We start from the raw sequence: 19096 nt of genomic DNA, 5'->3' as shown, positions 1-19096 counted from the left end.
GCCGCCGCCTGCGGCGGGCCGCCCCGCCGCCTGCGACGGGACGCTCCGCCGCCTGCGACGGGACGCTCCGCCGCCTGCGACGGGACGCTCCGCCGCCTGCGACGGGACGCTCCGCCGCCTGCGACGGGACGCTCCGCCGCCTGCGACGGGACGCTCCGCCGCCTGCGACGGGACGCTCAGCCGCCGACTCCGCCTGCGACGGGACGCTCCGCCGCCGACGCCGCCTGCGACGGGACGCTCCGCCGCCGACGCCGCCTGCGACGGGACGCTCCGCCGCCGACGCCGCCTGCGACGGGACGCTCCGCCGCCGACGCCGCCTGCGACGGGACGCTCCGCCGCCGACGCCGCCTGCGACGGGACGCTCCGCCGCCGACGCCGCCTGCGACGGGACGCTCCGCCGCCGACGCCGCCTGCGACGGGACGCTCCGCCGCCTGCGACGGGACGCTCCGCCGCCTGCGACGGGACGCTCCGCCGCCTGCGACGGGACGCTCCGCCGCCTGCGACGGGACGCTCAGCCGCCGACTCCGCCTGCGACGGGACGCTCCGCCGCCTGCGACGGGACGCTCCGCCGCCGACGCCGCCTGCGACGGGACGCTCCGCCGCCGACGCCGCCTGCGACGGGACGCTCCGCCGCCGACGCCGCCTGCGACGGGACGCTCCGCCGCCTGCGACGGGACGCTCAGCCGCCGACTCCGCCTGCGACGGGACGCTCCGCCGCCGACGCCGCCTGCGACGGGACGCTCCGCCGCCGACGCCGCCTGCGACGGGACGCTCCGCCGCCGACGCCGCCTGCGACGGGACGCTCCGCCGCCGACACCGCCTGCGATTGGAATGCTCCGCCGCCACCTGCGCTTGCAGCGCCTGCCGTCCCACTGTCAAGCATGGTCGTAGCAGCATTATGTTATGGGGCTGTTTTCCATCAGCAGGGACTGGCAAGCTTGTCAGGATAGAAGGGACAATGGATGGTGTAAAGTACAGGAGAATCCTCTGAAAACCTGCTTGAGTCAGCCATGAATCTGAAACTGGGTAGGAGATTCACTTTTCGGCAGAACAATTATCCGAAGCACAAAAGTAAAGCCACACTGGAGTGGCTGTATAAGAAGAGAATAAATGTTCTTGAGTGGCTCAAAGAATGGGCAAATATTTCACCATCTCTGTGCAAAGCTGGTAGAGATTTACCCCAAAAAAACTCAAAGCAGTCATTACTGCAAAAGGTGTTTCCACCAAGTACTGACCTAATGGGCTGAATACTTTTACAACCAGTGACCATTTTCTTACATATATGTATTGTAATAATGTGCAGTTAATGCAAATGCATAGCAGGGATGATTACTTGAAACTCACGACATTTTCCTTATCACCAGGTTGACAAGAATAAAGACCGATTGGTGAGCTTTGAGGAGTTCTTGCAATCAACTCAAACAAAGGAGTTTGCAGAACCTGATGGCTGGGAAGTGAGTCTCATTGATATTCATACTCCTTCTCCTCCTTTTTTATTTTTATTTTATTTTTAAAGCCTATTGTCAAGTAAGATTTCATAACCATCTGTTCTTTATATCACTAAATATTTCTGTGTGTGACCATTTTACTGTTGTCCTTTGTCATTTTTACGATACTCATCGCTTTGTGGAACTTTTCTTATTTTAGGACTGACTTTATTCTTCATCTACAAAAATGACCTGCCCACTTCCTTTGTCCTGAGCTGTACAGTTTTGCAGATGATTCCACTATGTGTCAAACAGTGCACCACACTTTTGAGAGACCTGCTGCTGCACCATCTGTCTCTGCAAATCTGTGGTAAAGGGTAGTTTTTCCATTTACCTGGAACATGTCTTTCAACCCACAAACATCCCGTGCTCTAGTTCTGTCCTGCTCCAATTATTGACTTTTGAACCTCCATTCTACTTCACTGGCCAATCTCTGGAAGAAGTGCCGTCTTTGGAACTCCTTGACTCATCATTTGTGCTGGATCACATTGAAAAACTGTCTTCCAAGTCAGGCCAACACCTCAGAAATCCCTGTGGAACTAGCTTTATTCTGAGTCGCTCACTAGTCACTAGATTATTGCGGTGTATGAGGATTAAATCCAACGTATTCTGCAGTATGGGTCCCCACTTCATGCTGATGAAGCTGCTTCCGATTTTGCTCCACTGGAAGTGCCAGACTTTCCATTGTAATTGGATTGCAGGCAGGTTGGTGAATTCAATTTTCTGTTGCCTCACTTTGGGCCTCATTCCTCCCTCCCTCTCGTCCCTCTGCCCTCCCTATCCTGACCAAGTTCTTCTACACTCTGTGCGTGCATGCACGCACACCTATTGTCAGTCTTGAAGGACTGCCTTCTAGGTTTTTTCCCCATCACCTCATAACATATTGTTGCAGGCCGGGGGGTCGGGTGAGAAGACCACTAGGCTATGTCGATTCCCACTAGACTCCCCAGAATTGTAGGCCGTCACACACGGATAATTCCGTGGCGCGGTAGGTCGCTTAACCGACCGTGGACACCAATAACTCAACCGCGTGACTTAGGGTCCTCCCGTCTATGGGTTAATCGGGTTACCAAATTAATCACGTGATTTAATTACTGGGGAACATGCCCTCGGTATGCCTTGTCCGAACCAGATAACTCTATCTAATCGGACCAGATCACTTTACCGGATCGGATGCAGCCGAGCGACACTGCCAAAGACGTACCGGCTAAAAGGAACGGATCGTTGGGAATAGTCCCGGCTAAGCGAGGATTCGGACCATGCTGGATCAATGGAAGAAAAGACAAAAACAAGCAGGGAACATTCCTAATAATAATAATTTATTTACAAACAGGTGAGGAAAGATATGTGGCACAGTGATGATTTTTGGGGTGTGTTGTGCAGAGATAGGAAGAAGCGTGTGGTGTGACAATAAACAGGCAACTTACAAAAGGGGACACAGAGCATACAACGTGAAAATAATAACAATAATAATAACAATCTTCTGCAGTCTTACCGAGGCAGACAGGCGCCAGTGCACACACACAGACACAGAAAACCCGATGATGAGGGAGTTTTGCAACCAGGGAGGGTGGGGGGGGGGGAAGTTGAGGCTATGATCTCGGTACCTGTGCGTCCGATAGCACGACGTGCCACCAATACGTTTCAGGGGGGTGGGGGTAGAGGCGATGCTCCGGGGTGTGGTACCCGACAGTGGGCACGTTGTCTCTGGCCCAAGCCGCATGTGTGGAGGCTGTGTTCGTGAAGGAGGAGCTTCAGTGGAGAAGGGGCGGAGTCCAGAGGGTGAGGGTGGAGTAGTAGGCGGGATCAGGTCGGCTGTTGGGGTCGACGTGGTGTGGGCGGAGATGAGGTGGTGGAGTCGAGGAGCAGGCGGCGGGTCGTGGTGGTGTCGACGAGGCGTAGACGGAGGCGAGGAGCAGGAAACACAGACCGACGAGGCAAGAGGGACTGCCCCGACCTTTATAGGTCCTGCAGACGGGGGGGCGGGGGAGAGGCCATGCTGAATCCAAACATCATCACCCGAATCGGGCGCTCCGATTGGCCCCGACCGCTCACGTGGCCTGCCAGCATGGGCCAGAAACAGCCTCACTTCATTTCCGGCAAGGCCATCTCAAACAGCGGCCATACTTCACTCCGACCCCACGAGATGACATGAATCGCCCACAACAAAATTGGCACGTGAATCATCCTGCAAAACCCCCAGGCGACCGGTCGAGGGTCCCGCATGCCCGCTCGGGCGTTTGACCGGCGTCGATCAACGTGCTCCTTCCGCGCGCGCCAACGTGGCCTGCACTGTACATTCCCTTGCTCGATTGCAGCCTCTCTGGCCGCAGAGACGAGAAGATGTTCACCATCGGTGGAGAATCCACCACTGCCAGCGAGGAATGAAGGTACATTGCCATGGATAAATCCATGTACGTTTCACGAGCGGCATACGTGTCTGCTTTCAAGCACATTCCATACACTGCGCGTTGTTCCTTCATTACGCACCTGGCCAGTGCTCGCATTCACACGACTCCGCTAGCATGTGCGCGGCGTGAACACCAATATGTGTTGGGTATTAAGGTTAAAAAAAAGAACAAGCCGCTTCTACCCGCACACTCGTATCCTGCCCAACATGGCGTGGAGTCGGCTTTATTGGCCTCTGTACGTGTCTCGTGCAGCGTGGGTGTTGTGCTGGCCATGTTTTTCGTGCCGTGAAAAACACCATTCGTGCAGCCTCTTAAGAGGTGTTTACTTGCATGCCTTTCTAATGCAATCGGCAATTCTCCCCAGACCATCGGAAACTCGAGTCAATAGTCCAGCACCAACTAGCACACTACATGACTCGGTGCTGCAGTTTCCCCACCATGGCGTCGCACGCGCTGGCCTCCACGAGGCCCCACCTTACAGGGAAGGCGCACGTGGCTGATTTACCTCAGGAATAATCAGAAATGAAGGAAAAAAAATGATTGAAGCAACCCTAGCTATTAGATCATCGCAACGCACTCCCTTGTTGTCCTGCTAAACAAAAGGAAGATGACTATCTACACGTATAATAATGGAATAACTGTCTTGGGACACTATCTGTTGTATGCATGCGGTTCCGAGAACCGCAACAATATAAAAAGACCACCTTTGGGTCTTCTTTTTGAATCATGTTATCATGGAAACTTTTTTATTTCAATGCAAACTTTTCTCAACTTACCACAACACTAAGATCTGATAACCATGGAACTACTCTAATTGGCCATTGTTAAACCCTCTCGAATGCATCCCAAACAGTGTTTAATTATACAGTCTAACAACAACGCCAACTTTGATGCAACATTTGCATTACTTTGTGACGCATTTTCTGGCAAAACGAGAATGCATTGAACAGTTGTTTGATGCTGTGAGTAATTGTGGTTTGTGTTTGATTGTGAAAGCTTGCTCATGCTCATTCGTAAGGTGGGTTTCCCCCCTGTATAAGGGTCATCACGTTTGCACCTCCGTGTTTACTGTTCACAATGAGCACGTTGATAGTGATTATTGTACAAGTAAAGTCACTAACATTACTTACAATGACTTGAACACATTCCCCTCCTGATTATCCTGTAATCGTTTTTTCATCTTTGGTGCTTCCAACCTGTATCAGCTGCTCTAGTGTTTTGTGTACAATTATTCCCAAATCGTTTTCCTCACATATCTGCTCCAAAATCTTACCAATCTGTCTGACATGCAATCAAAATGGATGGACTAAGGTGAATCAAAAACGATTATTGTTTGTGAGTGGTCATCTTATTGGAGACGGGCACCAAGGCGAGCAGTTCTTGCACGGGTGTTCGGCATTGCACAATCTGTTTTCAAAAGGTTTTTGATGAACAAACTGATCAGATAAGTTTAATGAGTAACTGATCTTGAGTGAGCAGCCAAATGTGATAAAAAAAAAAACGGATGGTCTAGAAAGCTCGTGCATTTGAGCTTGATATATCACTAAAATGGGACACAATGTTGTCAAGATGCTGTCTGCAATGTATTGTAAACGAGCATAAATTGTGTAATAAACCCTGTTTTGTTTGCACATTGCCCTAACGTTTCATTTTGAAAGAAGAATAATCGTCATTGTCACAAATACTCTGTTGGACGGTGTGTTGTGTTTGTTCGTGCTTGTATACCTGAGATTTGATGTGGAATAGATTGTTTATTAGCATGTCCTCTACGCAGTGGGAGATGGGCTTTTGCGATTGTCTGTCTGTGTCTGTGTCTGTGTCTGTCCAGGCCATAAGTTTTTATTTTTTTTTTCCCATTTGAGCCTTTGTCATCAAATTTTCAGCCATTGCCCGAGCCCATGTTTGGTGGCCTGGTTTGGATAGTGACATCGAGTCCAGTGCACGCCATTGTTACACTTGTCAAGCCATGCCAAGAGGCTGCCACAGTCTCCATTAGCCATGTGGTCGTAGCCATCAAAGCCATGGTCCAGATTACACATCGACCATGCTGGTCCATTTCAAAGGAAGCTCTTCCTTACCGTAGTTGATGCCCACTCCAAATGGATTGAAGCTCTCGTGGTGCCATCCTCATCCTCTACTGTAATAATTGAAGCTCTTCATACCATTTTCGCACAACGTGGTTTTCTGAACTCCATTGTATCAGATAATGGATCGTCATTTACGAGTTCAGAGTTTCAGAACTTTTGTAAAATAAATGGCATCAAGCGCAACACATTTTCCCCCTACAAACCTGCCAGTCATGGTCAAGCTGAACATGCTGTTCAGATCATCAATAATGGCCTAAGCCGCATCAAGGAAGGCTCATTCAATCTCGTCTAGCTCGTGTGTTGCTCAACTACCACACCAGACCACATAAACCACCGGTCGCTCACCTGCCAAGCTTCTGATGGGCCGTGAATTAACAACACGGGCATCATTAGTGCACCCGGATGTAACGGTCGAGGTTGAGAATAACAAGTACAGTATCAACAGAAACGTAATCACGACCAAACGTCTGTATACCGCAACTTCCAGATCAATGATCCTGTATACATGTTGAACTCCGGATGTGGAATCAAGTGGTTATCTGGCATTATTATCAATAACATTGGTGAAATGATGTTTCTTGTGAAGTTGTGTGATGATGGATGCATGCGTAAACATGTTGACCAACTCAGGTTGCGTCATGGGGAGCCAAACATTGAACCAGCTCAAGTACCTATGTCATCCACTCCTGTATTAACATCACCTGTGTTTGAACCTGAGGTGTTTCCTCATGGAAGCTTTTCACCCATCAATATACCTGAACTCCTTCCCAACCCTCTACCCCTTAATGAGAAACCCACAGCAGTTGCAAGCAAGGACAACCCTCCACTCGCCCTTAGAAGATCAGCTCATGTCTGTAAGCCTCCTGAGCGTCTTGATTTGTAAAAAATAAAAATTACCCCCATGTGGGGGTGACGGTCATCTCTATAATGTTTTTTACTATCATAATCGATGAACCGTTGCCAGATATCTCCTAAAATGACAGACTAGATAGGTTTTGAAAATGGCAACTTTTACAACTTTCGTGACCTCATGACCTTAATCCTGACCTCGAATCCGGGAAAAAATATGTCATTGTGTATCACTCATCGACCTCTACCCACATACCATATTTCATCAAGATCGGAAGTAAAAAGTTTTCTTTGTACCGGGAGGTGTTTTTGACCATTTTCCAGGTTACGTGGCGGCCAAACGGGACGGAAATTCAAAAATCTGTCTGGTTAGATACAAGATAATATTTTTTACTATCATAATCGATAAACAGTTGCCGAATATCTTGTAGAATGGCAGACTAGATAGGTTTTGAAAATGGCGATTTCTATAACTTGCGTGACCTCGTGACCTTGAACCCGGACAAAAGTTATATCGTTGTGCAACACTCATCGACCTCTACCCACATCCTAGGTTTCATTAAGATCGGAAAGAAAAATTGTTCACGGACGGACATTTGGTCTGGCTTTATTAGGTCATCTCAGTAGAGATGCCCTAAAAAAAGGGGAGGGGGAAGATGTGATGTATCAGTAGTTTATACTAATGCATGCATACATGGGTGCACCGTGGCGTGGTTAAGCAGAGTTACGGACCCGCCCATGTTCCGATGCAGTGCTGTGCTGTGTTGTGCCCGTGTCCGGATTAAACCTATTGTACTCGATAGACAGGGACGAAGACTGAAGTGGGAACATTACACCTTTATTATGAGATTATGGAGAAGACTAATAATTCGGTCAAAATGTCAAAGGGCAGTCACAAGAAGTTCAAATAGGCATTATTAGCCCATCCGCTGCTGTGCAGGAAGACACAGCCTGTTTTTTTTTAACGCTTATGTATTTCTTTATTAGCAAGGTGTATACCCCAGTTAAAATAGGTGTACCATATCCCTGTGTCGTTAGAGGCGACCAGGGTTGCGTCAAGAAGGGCATCCGGCGTAAAACATGTGACAAATCACTATGCGGATCATAACGGATGATCCGCTGTGGCGACCCCTAACGGGGGCAGCCGAAAGCAGACGAAGAAGAAGTATTTCTTTTTTAGCAAGTCCACCGCACAGCAGGAGATGGGGTTTTGCAATCATTTACCATTTGAGATTTTGTCGTCAAATTTTGAACAAACCTTCATTATGAGAATATGGAGAACACCAAGTTTAGTTTGAGTACAAACGGAGGCGGGTGGCCTTTTCATTTTGAAATGCTTTCTAGTTATGCATTACTGTGTAAAAGTTTGGGTTATTTTCACTTTGGCAGTGCTGTTTTTCATTAAACATTTCTGGGGAGTTACAAGTGTGAAATATAGGTAGATAATTTGAAATTCTGTGAATGTCAATTTAATATCAGTTGCCTCTGGTAGCGTGAACATGTTGCTGTGTTTCAGCCTGGGGAGTAACTGCTTAAATCTCTCTGTCCGGGTTCTTCCTGACATCTGTGTTCTTTGTTCCTTTCACACTTCTTTCGAAAAATAATTTTCACAATTCTCTTTATTCACTCTAATTCTTGCTTTTTCTTCTTTTTCATCTCTTTTACTCTCGATTCCTCTCTTTAATAATCCCTTTCAGGAAAAGTGAATTATTGCAGAAATTTTTCTGTAAGGCTCATTTGGCTGTGCCTGGATAGGGTTGAGTAGCGGCTGAAACCCAAATCCTATCCCGGTTCCTCCCGATGACTCCATCTTTGCTCTTTACTTTTTGGTCTTCCGTTTCATTACCTTTAAGCATATTAAAATAAATTAGGACAATGAATTGCTATGCATATTATCTATCTATAATTCCAGCTGTGTGTGTGTGTGTGTGTGTGTGTGTGTGTGTGTGTGTGTGTGTGTGTGTGTGTGTGTGTGTGTGTGTGTGTGTGTGTGTGTGTGTGTGTGTGAGACCGCTGTTTCTCGGCAACCACTGGTCCGATCTAATTGAAACTTGCCAGATATATTGCTGGGGACCTGAGGATGTGCCTTTTTAAGGTTTGATATTAATCGGACAAGTGCTTGCCAAGTTATGGCCATTTATTTACCAACCAATGACAATACACTTTGCTGCATGGGCGTGGCCGTTGGGGGAAGGGAACCTCAGCCGCGTTCCCCATTACGCGTTACAACGTACGGATTTCCGGAGAGTGATGACTTCGTGTATTCTAATAAATTCTCAATTTCTTATCCGCATTTATAGATAAACACAATGCCCCAAGTTATGATCGTTTTCATATTAGACGGTGCATAAATTTCGGTAACATCAGAGTGAGCTGGTATGCTCCGAAGCAGGAAGTAATTTGTTTTTCTCTTCTCTTCTCTTTGTGTTTTTCCTTGCGATGACATTGCGAAAAGGCAAAATACGTTAGCGCAAATTGAATAATTGGCCATTAAAACTAAATTGCAAATAATCGTGACTGTGATATGCGAACTTCCGGGCCACGCCCGTACAGGCACGCGAGAGCGATGAAACGGCCTGTGGTTGTTTCTTGGTCGCGGTATGAATTTTTTTATTATTATTATTATTATTATTATTTTTTAATGGGCACGTACTAGTATTATCAACTAAAAATATGCTAGAAAAATTTTATGGATTTTTGTGTGGTAAATAATAAATTTATTGAAGTAATCTATACCAGGTACATAATTCAAATTACAAGAAACCACAATAAAAGTAGTAAATTAGTGTAGATGTAAAATTAGTTTTCATCGGCTTGTTCTCTTGTTTGAAAGTCTATGAGTGGGTTCAGAATGGTACCAAGGAAGAAACTTTCAACAGAACAGTATGTGAAGATCCAACTTCTGTGAGAAGAAGGGCATGCTCTGAAGAAAATCACAGAAATGCTAAAGATCTCCTATGATGGTGTGAGATACACCTTGCAATGCCTGAAAGAAACTGGCTTTGCACAAGACAATAGAAGGCCAGGAAGACCCAGAGGAACCTCCCCAAGGCAAGACAAGTACTTGAGGTTGCTCAGCTTACACAATCGAAGAAAATCAAGTCAGCAGCTGACAAATGAAATGAGAGCAGGACTGAATGTTAACATCCCAGCCAGCATTGTTTGCAGAAGGCTGATTGCAGCAGGACCCTGTGGCAGAGTTGCAGCAAAGAAACCACTGCTGCGATCGCAGAATAATGTGAAAAGACTAGAATTTTCAAGGCAACATCAATATTGGCCGATTGAACAATGGAATCGGGTATTCTAATCTGATGAATCGAAGTTTGAACTTTTTGGATCTAAGAGACGCTAGCTAGTTCATACACCAAAGTCCTGGAGAATGTTATGACATGAAATGTTATAGTAGCCTATTATTAAACACAGGGGTGGGGGCTCTGTGACCATCTGGTGTTTTATCTCAGCTTTTGGTGCAGGAAAACTTGTTATAATCAATGGGACACTAACAAAAGAGAAGTACAAGCAGATACTGCAGCACCAATGCAGTTCCTTGTGAAAATTGTTTAATTGGAAGATGATTCATTTTCCAACAAGATAATGATCCAAAACATCCCACATGTAAGTGAGCCCACATCCAAAGGGCCCAACATTCGACAAGCCTGCTTAAATAAAATTCCGAATGAATCATTCTTCATTGAATGACAGCACTTTGAAATCTGTGACTCGTGTGACCGCTAGAGAAAGTTACATGGAATGGCTCTTCACCATCTTGATAAATTACAAACAGCAATGGACCCAAAACTGACCCCTTTGGTACTCCAGTAGTTACAAATACTGATAGATTTTTGCTCACATTTCTTATAAATCGCAACAAGACTGAGAAAAGGAGATTTTAGTCACTGCAACACTTCCAGTCAAACAAGGTTGATTGTTTGAAAGAAGTTTATTCATGCTAAAATTCTGATTTGGTGTTTTAAAAAGAGTTAAATTAAGTGAGTCAATAGCAAACATCAATCAAGAAAAAATATAAACAAACTGCAAGATTAAATAACCAGTTTAAAATATTTTGTTTGTACTCTCTTTGTCTTGAATACGTTTTGAATGCCAACTTGTAATTTAAGAACTCGACACCTGGAGAATCAGACTTTGTGCATTTATTTTGCAAGGCGTTTTTGTATTCCACTAATTTGCACAATGGTACTCGTAGCACATCCAGTATGTTTTATTTTCTGTTGCACTTCATGTGTATTCCCTTAGACCCTTGATGAGACTGAGATCTACACAGAGGAGGAGCTACGACGCTTTGAACAGGAGTTGGCTGAAACAGAGGCCAAATTGCATGCAAAAGCCCAAGACTTGCGCGAGCAGCATGATGCTCTCCGTAAGGAGCATAGCCAGCTTGAGGACCGTAAACAAGAATACCAACAGGTGGTTACTAGTGGATTATTACCTCCACCACCAAAGGTGGATGGAGATTATGTTTTCACGTCTGTGTCTGTCTGTCTGTGAGCAGGATATCTCAAGGTCTTCTTGGATACTCCTCAACACCAGAGTACATTGCTTGCTAACTTAACGCATGGTTGCTGTTTGAGCACAAGCTTCGGCACTATAAACAAATTCACAATGTAGTTAACTTGTTTCATATGAACAGTCATCTTTAACTCTGAAGGGAACAACATTGCCGTTAAATTATGTTGGCTGTGGCCTGTCAATTAACATGTGACTCTCCATAGGCTGTGCAAATGATGGAGCAGAAGAGCCAACAAATCACTCAAGAAAAGCATGACATGGGCCAGCACGAGCAGCCTCAGAACCCAGGCATGAAGCACCCTGAGACTCATGAAAATCCACCAGTTGTGGTCAACAAGCATCAAGGTAAGTTATATTTGGCTCCCATGGGTGCATTCAGGAACAAATCTATAGCCTGTATATAAACTGAGTTTGCTTACTTGATGCTTCGACTCGGCAAGAGGTGAGTGTCTATTCAGTACAGTACGATACTGTACTTACGAGAATGTGAGTAGGTCTATAAATTACGTACTATTGTAACGTATGTCTATTAAGTACAAACTACAATGCAAGTATGCCTAAATATGTATTACAATGTGAGTATGTCTACTAAGTGCGTAGTAGAATGCAGTTGTTGCTCTGTAGGAACTCTTGCCACATATACTTGGCAAACAACTTTCGACCCTAAAATTACAGCTGTATCAGGTCGGTCAGTTAATTGCCTTCAGCAAAGATTGTACTCCGATTCAAATTTGCATTCTATACCCACCAGTAGGAGGTATAGAATGCAAATTCTATTCAACTCGAGAGAAGGAAGAACTTGTCGAATTACTGGTGAAAGCTCGTGTCTATACGTCGGTGAACAGGAAGAACAACAGACAAAATTAATAAGACGTTTATTGAGGTATGCTAACAGTCGTGCAAATCGAAGGTGACGTTTCGGACATTAACCCTTCTTCGGCACGAATTAGGGTTAACATTGGGCGATTCGGCTGTTTGCTCCGATAAAGGGTAAACACCCGAAACATCAACTTCTCCATGTTCCCCACGGTGTGCATCATACCTCATTCAACGTCCTGTTGATTTCATCCATCGTTCAACTAGACCAGTGGCTTTCAAACTTTTTTAGTGGCGACCCAATTTCAGAACCTCTCTACATCGTGCGACCCAAAAGATTCAAAACCCAATTCATAATATATAAGATAAGATTTCATATGACACAAGAACATTTACTGTTTACTTTATTCACCATCGTCATGTTTTCATGGACGAGTAAACGGAGAATGGCCGACAGTATCCAAATAGTACAGTTGAATGTTTCAGAAGTTTAGTCCGAATGGCATTTAAATATATCAGTGAGAAGGATGAGCCTGTTTTTCAGAAACCAACTTCTCTATTCGTGGAGAAGTCGATGACAATGCCAGGATCATATCATGCTCCATTTCTAGACGATTTCTGTACTTTGTTTTAATCACCACCATGGTGGAGAACGACTGCTCACAAAAGTATGATGAAGGGTATGGCATGAGAACCTTAATGGCGTGCCGTGACAGGGTCGGGTACGACGGCAGCATTTTGCATCAGAATTTCGACAACGAATTCGTCCACGCAAGAGCCTGCGCTCCTGAATCCTGCTGGAGCTGTACAAGCTCTTCCTGTGCTGTATCATCTTCATCAGCAATAGAGTCCAGTGGAGCCGTGAAAGGGTCCCGAACCACAGAAAAGGACTGCACATCCAGCTCAGGGAAATAGTGCTCAAACTGTTCAATGAGCGACCGAAGGTGACGTGTTATCTCCCCAGAAAGACTGTCGAGCTCAGTATCATCGTACTGGCAGGTCGTTAGATGCTCCACCTGACGGGGGAAAAGGCTGAAGCGCTTAACAGCTGCTTTGTCTGCCAGTAATTTTAGAGTCGCCATAAATCCGCTCATTTTGTCATGAAAAATCATGAGGTTGGCGTCTTTGCCTTGGAGGGAGTGGTTGAGGACATTGAGACGTTCAAAGATGTCAGCGAGATAGCACAGTTCTGACAGCCAAGAGTTTGACTCAATGCTACCCATGCCATTTTCCCTTGTGTGCATAGGAACTCCTTCAGTTCATCTTTGAGCTCGTAAACGGGCAGAAGAAGGTTTCCTCGAGATAACCATCTCACTTGAGTGTAGAATAGTAAATTCTAATGGTCGGCATCCATCTCCTGGCAGAATAGCCTGAATAACCTAGTGTTGAGGGCGCTCAATTTGACGTGATTCACCATTTTTACGACTTCTGAGGGCACGCTCTGCAAGGTTTCTGGCAAAGTACAAGAGGCTAGCGCTTCTCGGTGAATCATGCAGTGTACCATGGAGGTCTGAGAAGCCACCTCAGGCAATTTCGCCTTGAATCCAGAACGCACTCCTAACATTGCTGGCGCGCCGTCTGTTGTAGAACCGAGCAACTTTCAGAAGTCCAGATCATGGTCACGATAAAACTGCTCTACTTTCCCAAAAATGTCCTCGCCTTTGGTGGTGACCTCCAATGGTTCGATGAACAGAGGCTCATTAACAAAGTTATTAGCCTTGATGAAGCAGACCCAGACTATGAGTTGCGCGTACGATGCGATATCAGTGGACTCGTCCAACTGTATGGTGTGCCACGGCGATTCCTTGATCTTCTGTACGTCCTGAGCCGTTACGTCCAGACTCATATCTTCAATTCTGCGTTGGATGGTGTTGTCAGAGAGGGGTATAACTGCCAGTTTCTTCACTGCTTCCTCCCCAACCATCAGAGATACCATGTCCTTTGCACATGGCAGCACGTGTTCTTCCGCAATGGAGTGAGGCTTTTTAGTCTTGGCAACATGGAGCGACACTCGATACGAGGCCTCTAATGCCTGAGAATTGGTCTGATGGCATGTACCCTCTCTGTCAAGACACGTATTCTTGAGTGCAAGAAGTTTCCTCTCAATGAACGCTCTCTCCTTACCCTGATAAGGCGCATGTTTTGTAGTCAAATGCCTCTGCAACTCATTTTGTTTCATAGACTCTGTAGAAAGCACTTCGAAACAAATCACACACTGAGGCTTCTGTGCCCCACTTTTGTCCACCACGTAGTAAAATCCAAGGTCCAGAAATTTATCCTGGTAAGAACGTTCTCGAGATTTGCTGGTGGCCGGTGCTGCCATCACAAATAAGGTCTCGAGTCGTACGTGGAGACGTGAATAGACGTTAATGATGGAGTCAGAGTCTGAGTCTGAGATGCCATGGATCAAACCACTAATTTCCCGCCAAAATGAACCGCCCTTCAGCGAGCCCGCTCATTGGCTGGATCCCATTCCAAGCGTCATGTTGCGCCGGTTCCCATACTTTGAACAAACCGTTTATATTACATCCCGTAAAAGCGAACACCGATCCAAAATAGACAATTTTTTTTTCGCTGCAAGTGGACGCCCGCGATCCCACGAAATTTGCTCGGCGACCCCACTTGGGGTCGCATCCCCGGGTTTGAAAAACCAAGAACGAGATAGTTCATTTGAAAATAAAAGCTTGGAAGTTTGATGTTTCATCCACAGTATGTTCTGTGACTGTGACAAGTATCTGTACTGGGAATGTTAAAATTTTTATGCAAGTTTTTGGGAATACTGTACTTTTATTTTGTTCCATGAAGGTTTCTGAAATAATTATTTATTTCTCACAAGAATTGGTGGAAGAAGTTGAGTAATTTTTCTACTTGATATGTTTTACTTTCAGCAGTTCCAGAAATTCATCCAAATGCAGCTGAATCAGTCGATGGAAAGGCTGCCCATCCAATTCACCTGGAAGGCCAAGGGCAGGGTGATGGCAAGGTTCCTTTGCAGCCCGTTGCTGCTGAACCTCTACATGTGTAAAGGACTTCATTTTCAACCTCCCTCCTGCCCTCTCCTCCACCTACTGCATAAACGTCACAATATTCTAATATTGTGTCAACACATATCGTTGCCATTGTGTGCCATGAACAATCGACAGGCATCCGGCTGATCCCTCGCTCGGTTGACCATGTTGTATCACTGATCCAGCCAGCCGTTAACCAATATTTTCTGTATACTTGGGGCAGGTTTTTAGAGGAAATTATGTATTACAGAATTTGTTGCGATTTTCTCATTTGTATTTGCGAACTCTCGTCACACGCCCACAACTTGCACACTTATGCTTGCTTCTATTACTTTAGCTTTCACGGCAAAATATTTGTGGAAATGTGGTAATGTCAAGGGAAAGAGATGGGGTTTGAAGGGAGTTGAAGAAGGAAGTGTTGTGTGCCTGAGGGTACAATAAGAGATGTAGATTTTCTTTTTTTAAACCTACAAACATTTCTTCTTCACTGATGACAGCTAAGATTGTTCATGTACCTGCTTTTTGAGATTGAGTTATGTCTTTGTGGCATATATTATGCTGAACATTTCCTGCACCTAAGTTTGCAAGTAAACTAACATTTCTCCTTTTCTGTGCTTGAATTTAAAAAAGAAAACTTCTGTGTGTGTGTGTGTGTGTGTGTGTGTGTGTGTGTGTGTGTGTGTGTGTGTGTGTGTGTGTGTGTGTGTGTGTGTGTGTGTGTGTGTTATATAAGAAATAAAAGTTAATTTGGAAATATGACACTTGTGTTTTACAAAGTGTCAAAGATCTGGTGTTTACGTGTTTGATATGATTGGATTGGTTTGTGCGTATGCTACACTGAGCCGTTTACGTGTATTGTTTCTATTGCCGCTGACGTAGTCTGTCCCTCTTTCCCCCCAACCCCAAAGCAAGTTCAAGTGGGAATGTAGAAATTGTTTTGGTCACTGCAATATAATAGACAAAATATTTTCAAAAGGCAGTTTTATTTTTGTGCCCATGAGTGCAAACAGACAGGACAGCCAGATTAGTGTTCTCCAGAGAACGGCATACTCGATGATATAGCACTGTTTCTGCGAAGTACTCGGGTGACAGTTTGTAGTTGCACCAGGAATCGAAGCTAGACTTTTAACCTGCATTTAAGACCTTTGTGTTGCTTATGAAGTAATTAAAGGTAGAACCGTTTATGCAGATTGAAGCTTGAAAACGATGACTCGCACTGTGCCTCCGAGGATTGGTTAATGCTTAAGAGATTTCTCCTTGATGTATTCGTATCGTTGTATCGATTTATTGTGTATCCACCCAAGCAGACCTTGTTGTTCATCTTGACAAGTTTCCGACAGCAGTTGAAAAAATAATCGATGCCAACCATAGTGCTGTGTATGACATTTGCAGAAGTATTTCAAGTCTCATTCAAAATTTTAGTGGTCTTTCCTGAAGTGGACAGAAGTAAATTTATCAATATGAATTCTTCAAAAAAAATGTGTTTAATGTTTTTTTGTGTTGCTTCAATATGTAGTTCATGAGTTATAAAAGTTAACACTCATCAAAGGAGTGCGCAATATCTGTTGCATTATTCTGTGTCGAAATCCAAATCAATAATGTGGATTGGAGACCTGGTAATTGAGTGGATCAATTTACTTGCATAACAAGGATTATTACCCTGCACATGCGAAGCATAAAGCGGGGTTGAGCAATTGATTCATCTCATATGTATGTATGTCTGCCTGCAGACATCAGTTTATGATCGAGGAACAACTTGATTTCAATTGAATGTTATATCTTGAACATGAATTGGAAGACAAACCTGTGGTTTTGCAGTGCCTTGGCTCTGAATCCATCCCTATTGCAATGTGGAGGAATGAGATTTTTATTTATTTATTATTTTGATTTTTTTTTAAAACGCTGTCTGGCCATCAAACAAAATTGAAAATAATTCCAAACAGAAAACTTATTGTTTTTCAGGATGCCATAAAGGACACAAACAACCGGCATGAAGAACTCATGTAACGTGTTACATCAGGTGGTACAATAGATACTGTGTCAATGGCGGTAAACTTCTGAAAATAATTTTCTTTCTACAACCTTTAAAATCTTTTTTTGTTTTTAATTCTAATTGAATTACTGTATATACTTCAACACTGTAGAACACAAATCGCCTTATTGGCACTTCCAAAAACTTCCAATTTAGCAGTACTGTACTTCGACAAAATATTATGGCATTTTACATCATCTTGTTGAGCAAGCATTTATTATTTACCATGATACCACTCCCTATACGGCAGCTGATGTTTTCTACTGTACTTTGCATCATGCTTTATACAGTGTGTCAGTTTTGCTGAAGCTGTTTCTTTGCTTGGGGGTACTATCCCTGATGTATTGCCACTCTGACAGGATAATTAATCGACTGATCGTGCTGAAATTTGTAATTTGTCCAGGATGCTGGGGATAGCTCACCTACTCTTGCTGAAGGACACTGTGGGTTCTTTAACTTCCAACTAATGCTGGCAGACAGGATGCCCAGTTTGACGTCCATCCGAAGGACGGTGCACGCACGCACGCACGCACGCACGCACGCACGCACGCACGCACGCACGCACGCACGCACGCACGCACGCACGCACGCACGCACGCACGCACGCACACACACACACACACACACACACACACACACACACACACACACACACACTCTGACGTCTCGTCCTGAACGCCAGCTAAAAGTCTTTTTAAAAGTTTTACTCGTATCCTGATGTACAAGAGCAGGTCATAATTTTTTTTAAGTCGTGAGAACCAATTGATTGCTCAGAAAGGTAAAGTAATGCTGGTTTGATTTCCCGAACAGCAACTTGCAAGCAATCTATACACAAATATGGATAACCTTGGAGAGCTGTAATTGTCGGAAAATGATCATGATTGTAAGTACATATCTGTGTGTGAAATTGGTGATGCTTTCCAGATGTGCTGAGATAAATGCAGTGAATCACTATGTGTAGCAAAATGGTGCTAAAGAAAGGTAGGGGGAAAATATGGAACAAGCTTTTCATATGGATTGTGCCATTGGGGAAACTTTTAGATGATCAGTTTATATGCATTGTCACAAAAAAATTTTTTAGCAACAACTTTTAAATTGAAATAAACTATGGATTCATAGTTCAGAGATTTTTTTTCCCACGTGTGGACAATCAATGGTGATTGAAGAAAAAACCCCAATCAGGAAATTGGACTGTGGCATGTATTGTTACAATTGTCAGCTGAACTGAGCGATCCTGGAAATATGCCTGCAAATCACATCTCCCACAGAATGTGTAAATATATGCACATGACCCATACCAATACCCTCTTAATTGGTTATCCATGTGCGTGAAGTCCATTTAAGAATTGTTAAACCTGTGCCATGCTCTTTGCAGAGTGGTGGTATTGACAAAACAGTTTATTGGCAAGGGTTTTATGCTGGGTAGTTTGCCATTGCTTTCCCAGTGTTGTTTGTCTTTGCTCTATCCTTTTAAATGCTGAGCATCAAACAATGAAGCAGCACGTACACATTTTTTATATCTCAGGCGCTGGAGGCATTATGTTTTCGGTTGATATTCTGGTTGTGCATCTATGATATATTTTTGTTTCTGTGATAACTTGAACCACCGAAAGGATTTTTACCAAACTTGGTTTCAAAAAAAAAAAAAAGGTGCATTTTGATGCAAATATTAACCGATTGGATTTTGGGTTCAAAGGGTCAAAGGTCATGTGACCTTCAGCTGAAAGTAACAGATTTTTGTGACCACGATAATGTTACTTCGAACTGCTAAAGAGATTTTGACCAAACTTGGCATAAGTGTGGACTGTAATGCAAAGATGAGCTGGTAAAATTTTGGTTTCAAAAGGTCAAAGGTCTTGAAGGTAAAATACCCTTTGA

The 19096-nt window shown here is 44.6% G+C and overlaps 1 protein-coding gene across 7 annotated transcripts in view; it reads left to right on the top strand.

The window, feature by feature from the left end:
• Positions 1-16747, top strand: part of LOC147032986 (nucleobindin-2-like) — an 85523-nt gene extending 68776 nt beyond the window's left edge. For 6 of the 7 annotated variants that reach the window (XM_085871075.1, XM_085871074.1, XM_085871073.1 and 3 more), the window contains exons 10-13: positions 1366-1455; positions 11090-11260; positions 11566-11707; positions 15067-16747. In XM_085871075.1, the coding sequence (XP_085727201.1) occupies positions 1366-1455; positions 11090-11260; positions 11566-11707; positions 15067-15203 (540 nt within the window). In that variant the 3' untranslated portion in view covers positions 15204-16747. The remainder of the gene's footprint in view (positions 1-1365; positions 1456-11089; positions 11261-11565; positions 11708-15066) is intronic. The other variant, XM_085871070.1, reaches the window with a different exon arrangement.
• The last annotated feature ends 2349 nt before the right edge of the window (positions 16748-19096 follow it).

The sequence above is a fragment of the Eptatretus burgeri genome, chromosome 2, assembly GCF_056783735.1.
Source record: "Eptatretus burgeri isolate ZD-2024b chromosome 2, Ebu_testis_v1, whole genome shotgun sequence".
Lineage (NCBI taxonomy): Eukaryota > Metazoa > Chordata > Myxini > Myxiniformes > Myxinidae > Eptatretus > Eptatretus burgeri.
This window is presented reverse-complemented; position numbering and strand designations above follow the sequence as displayed.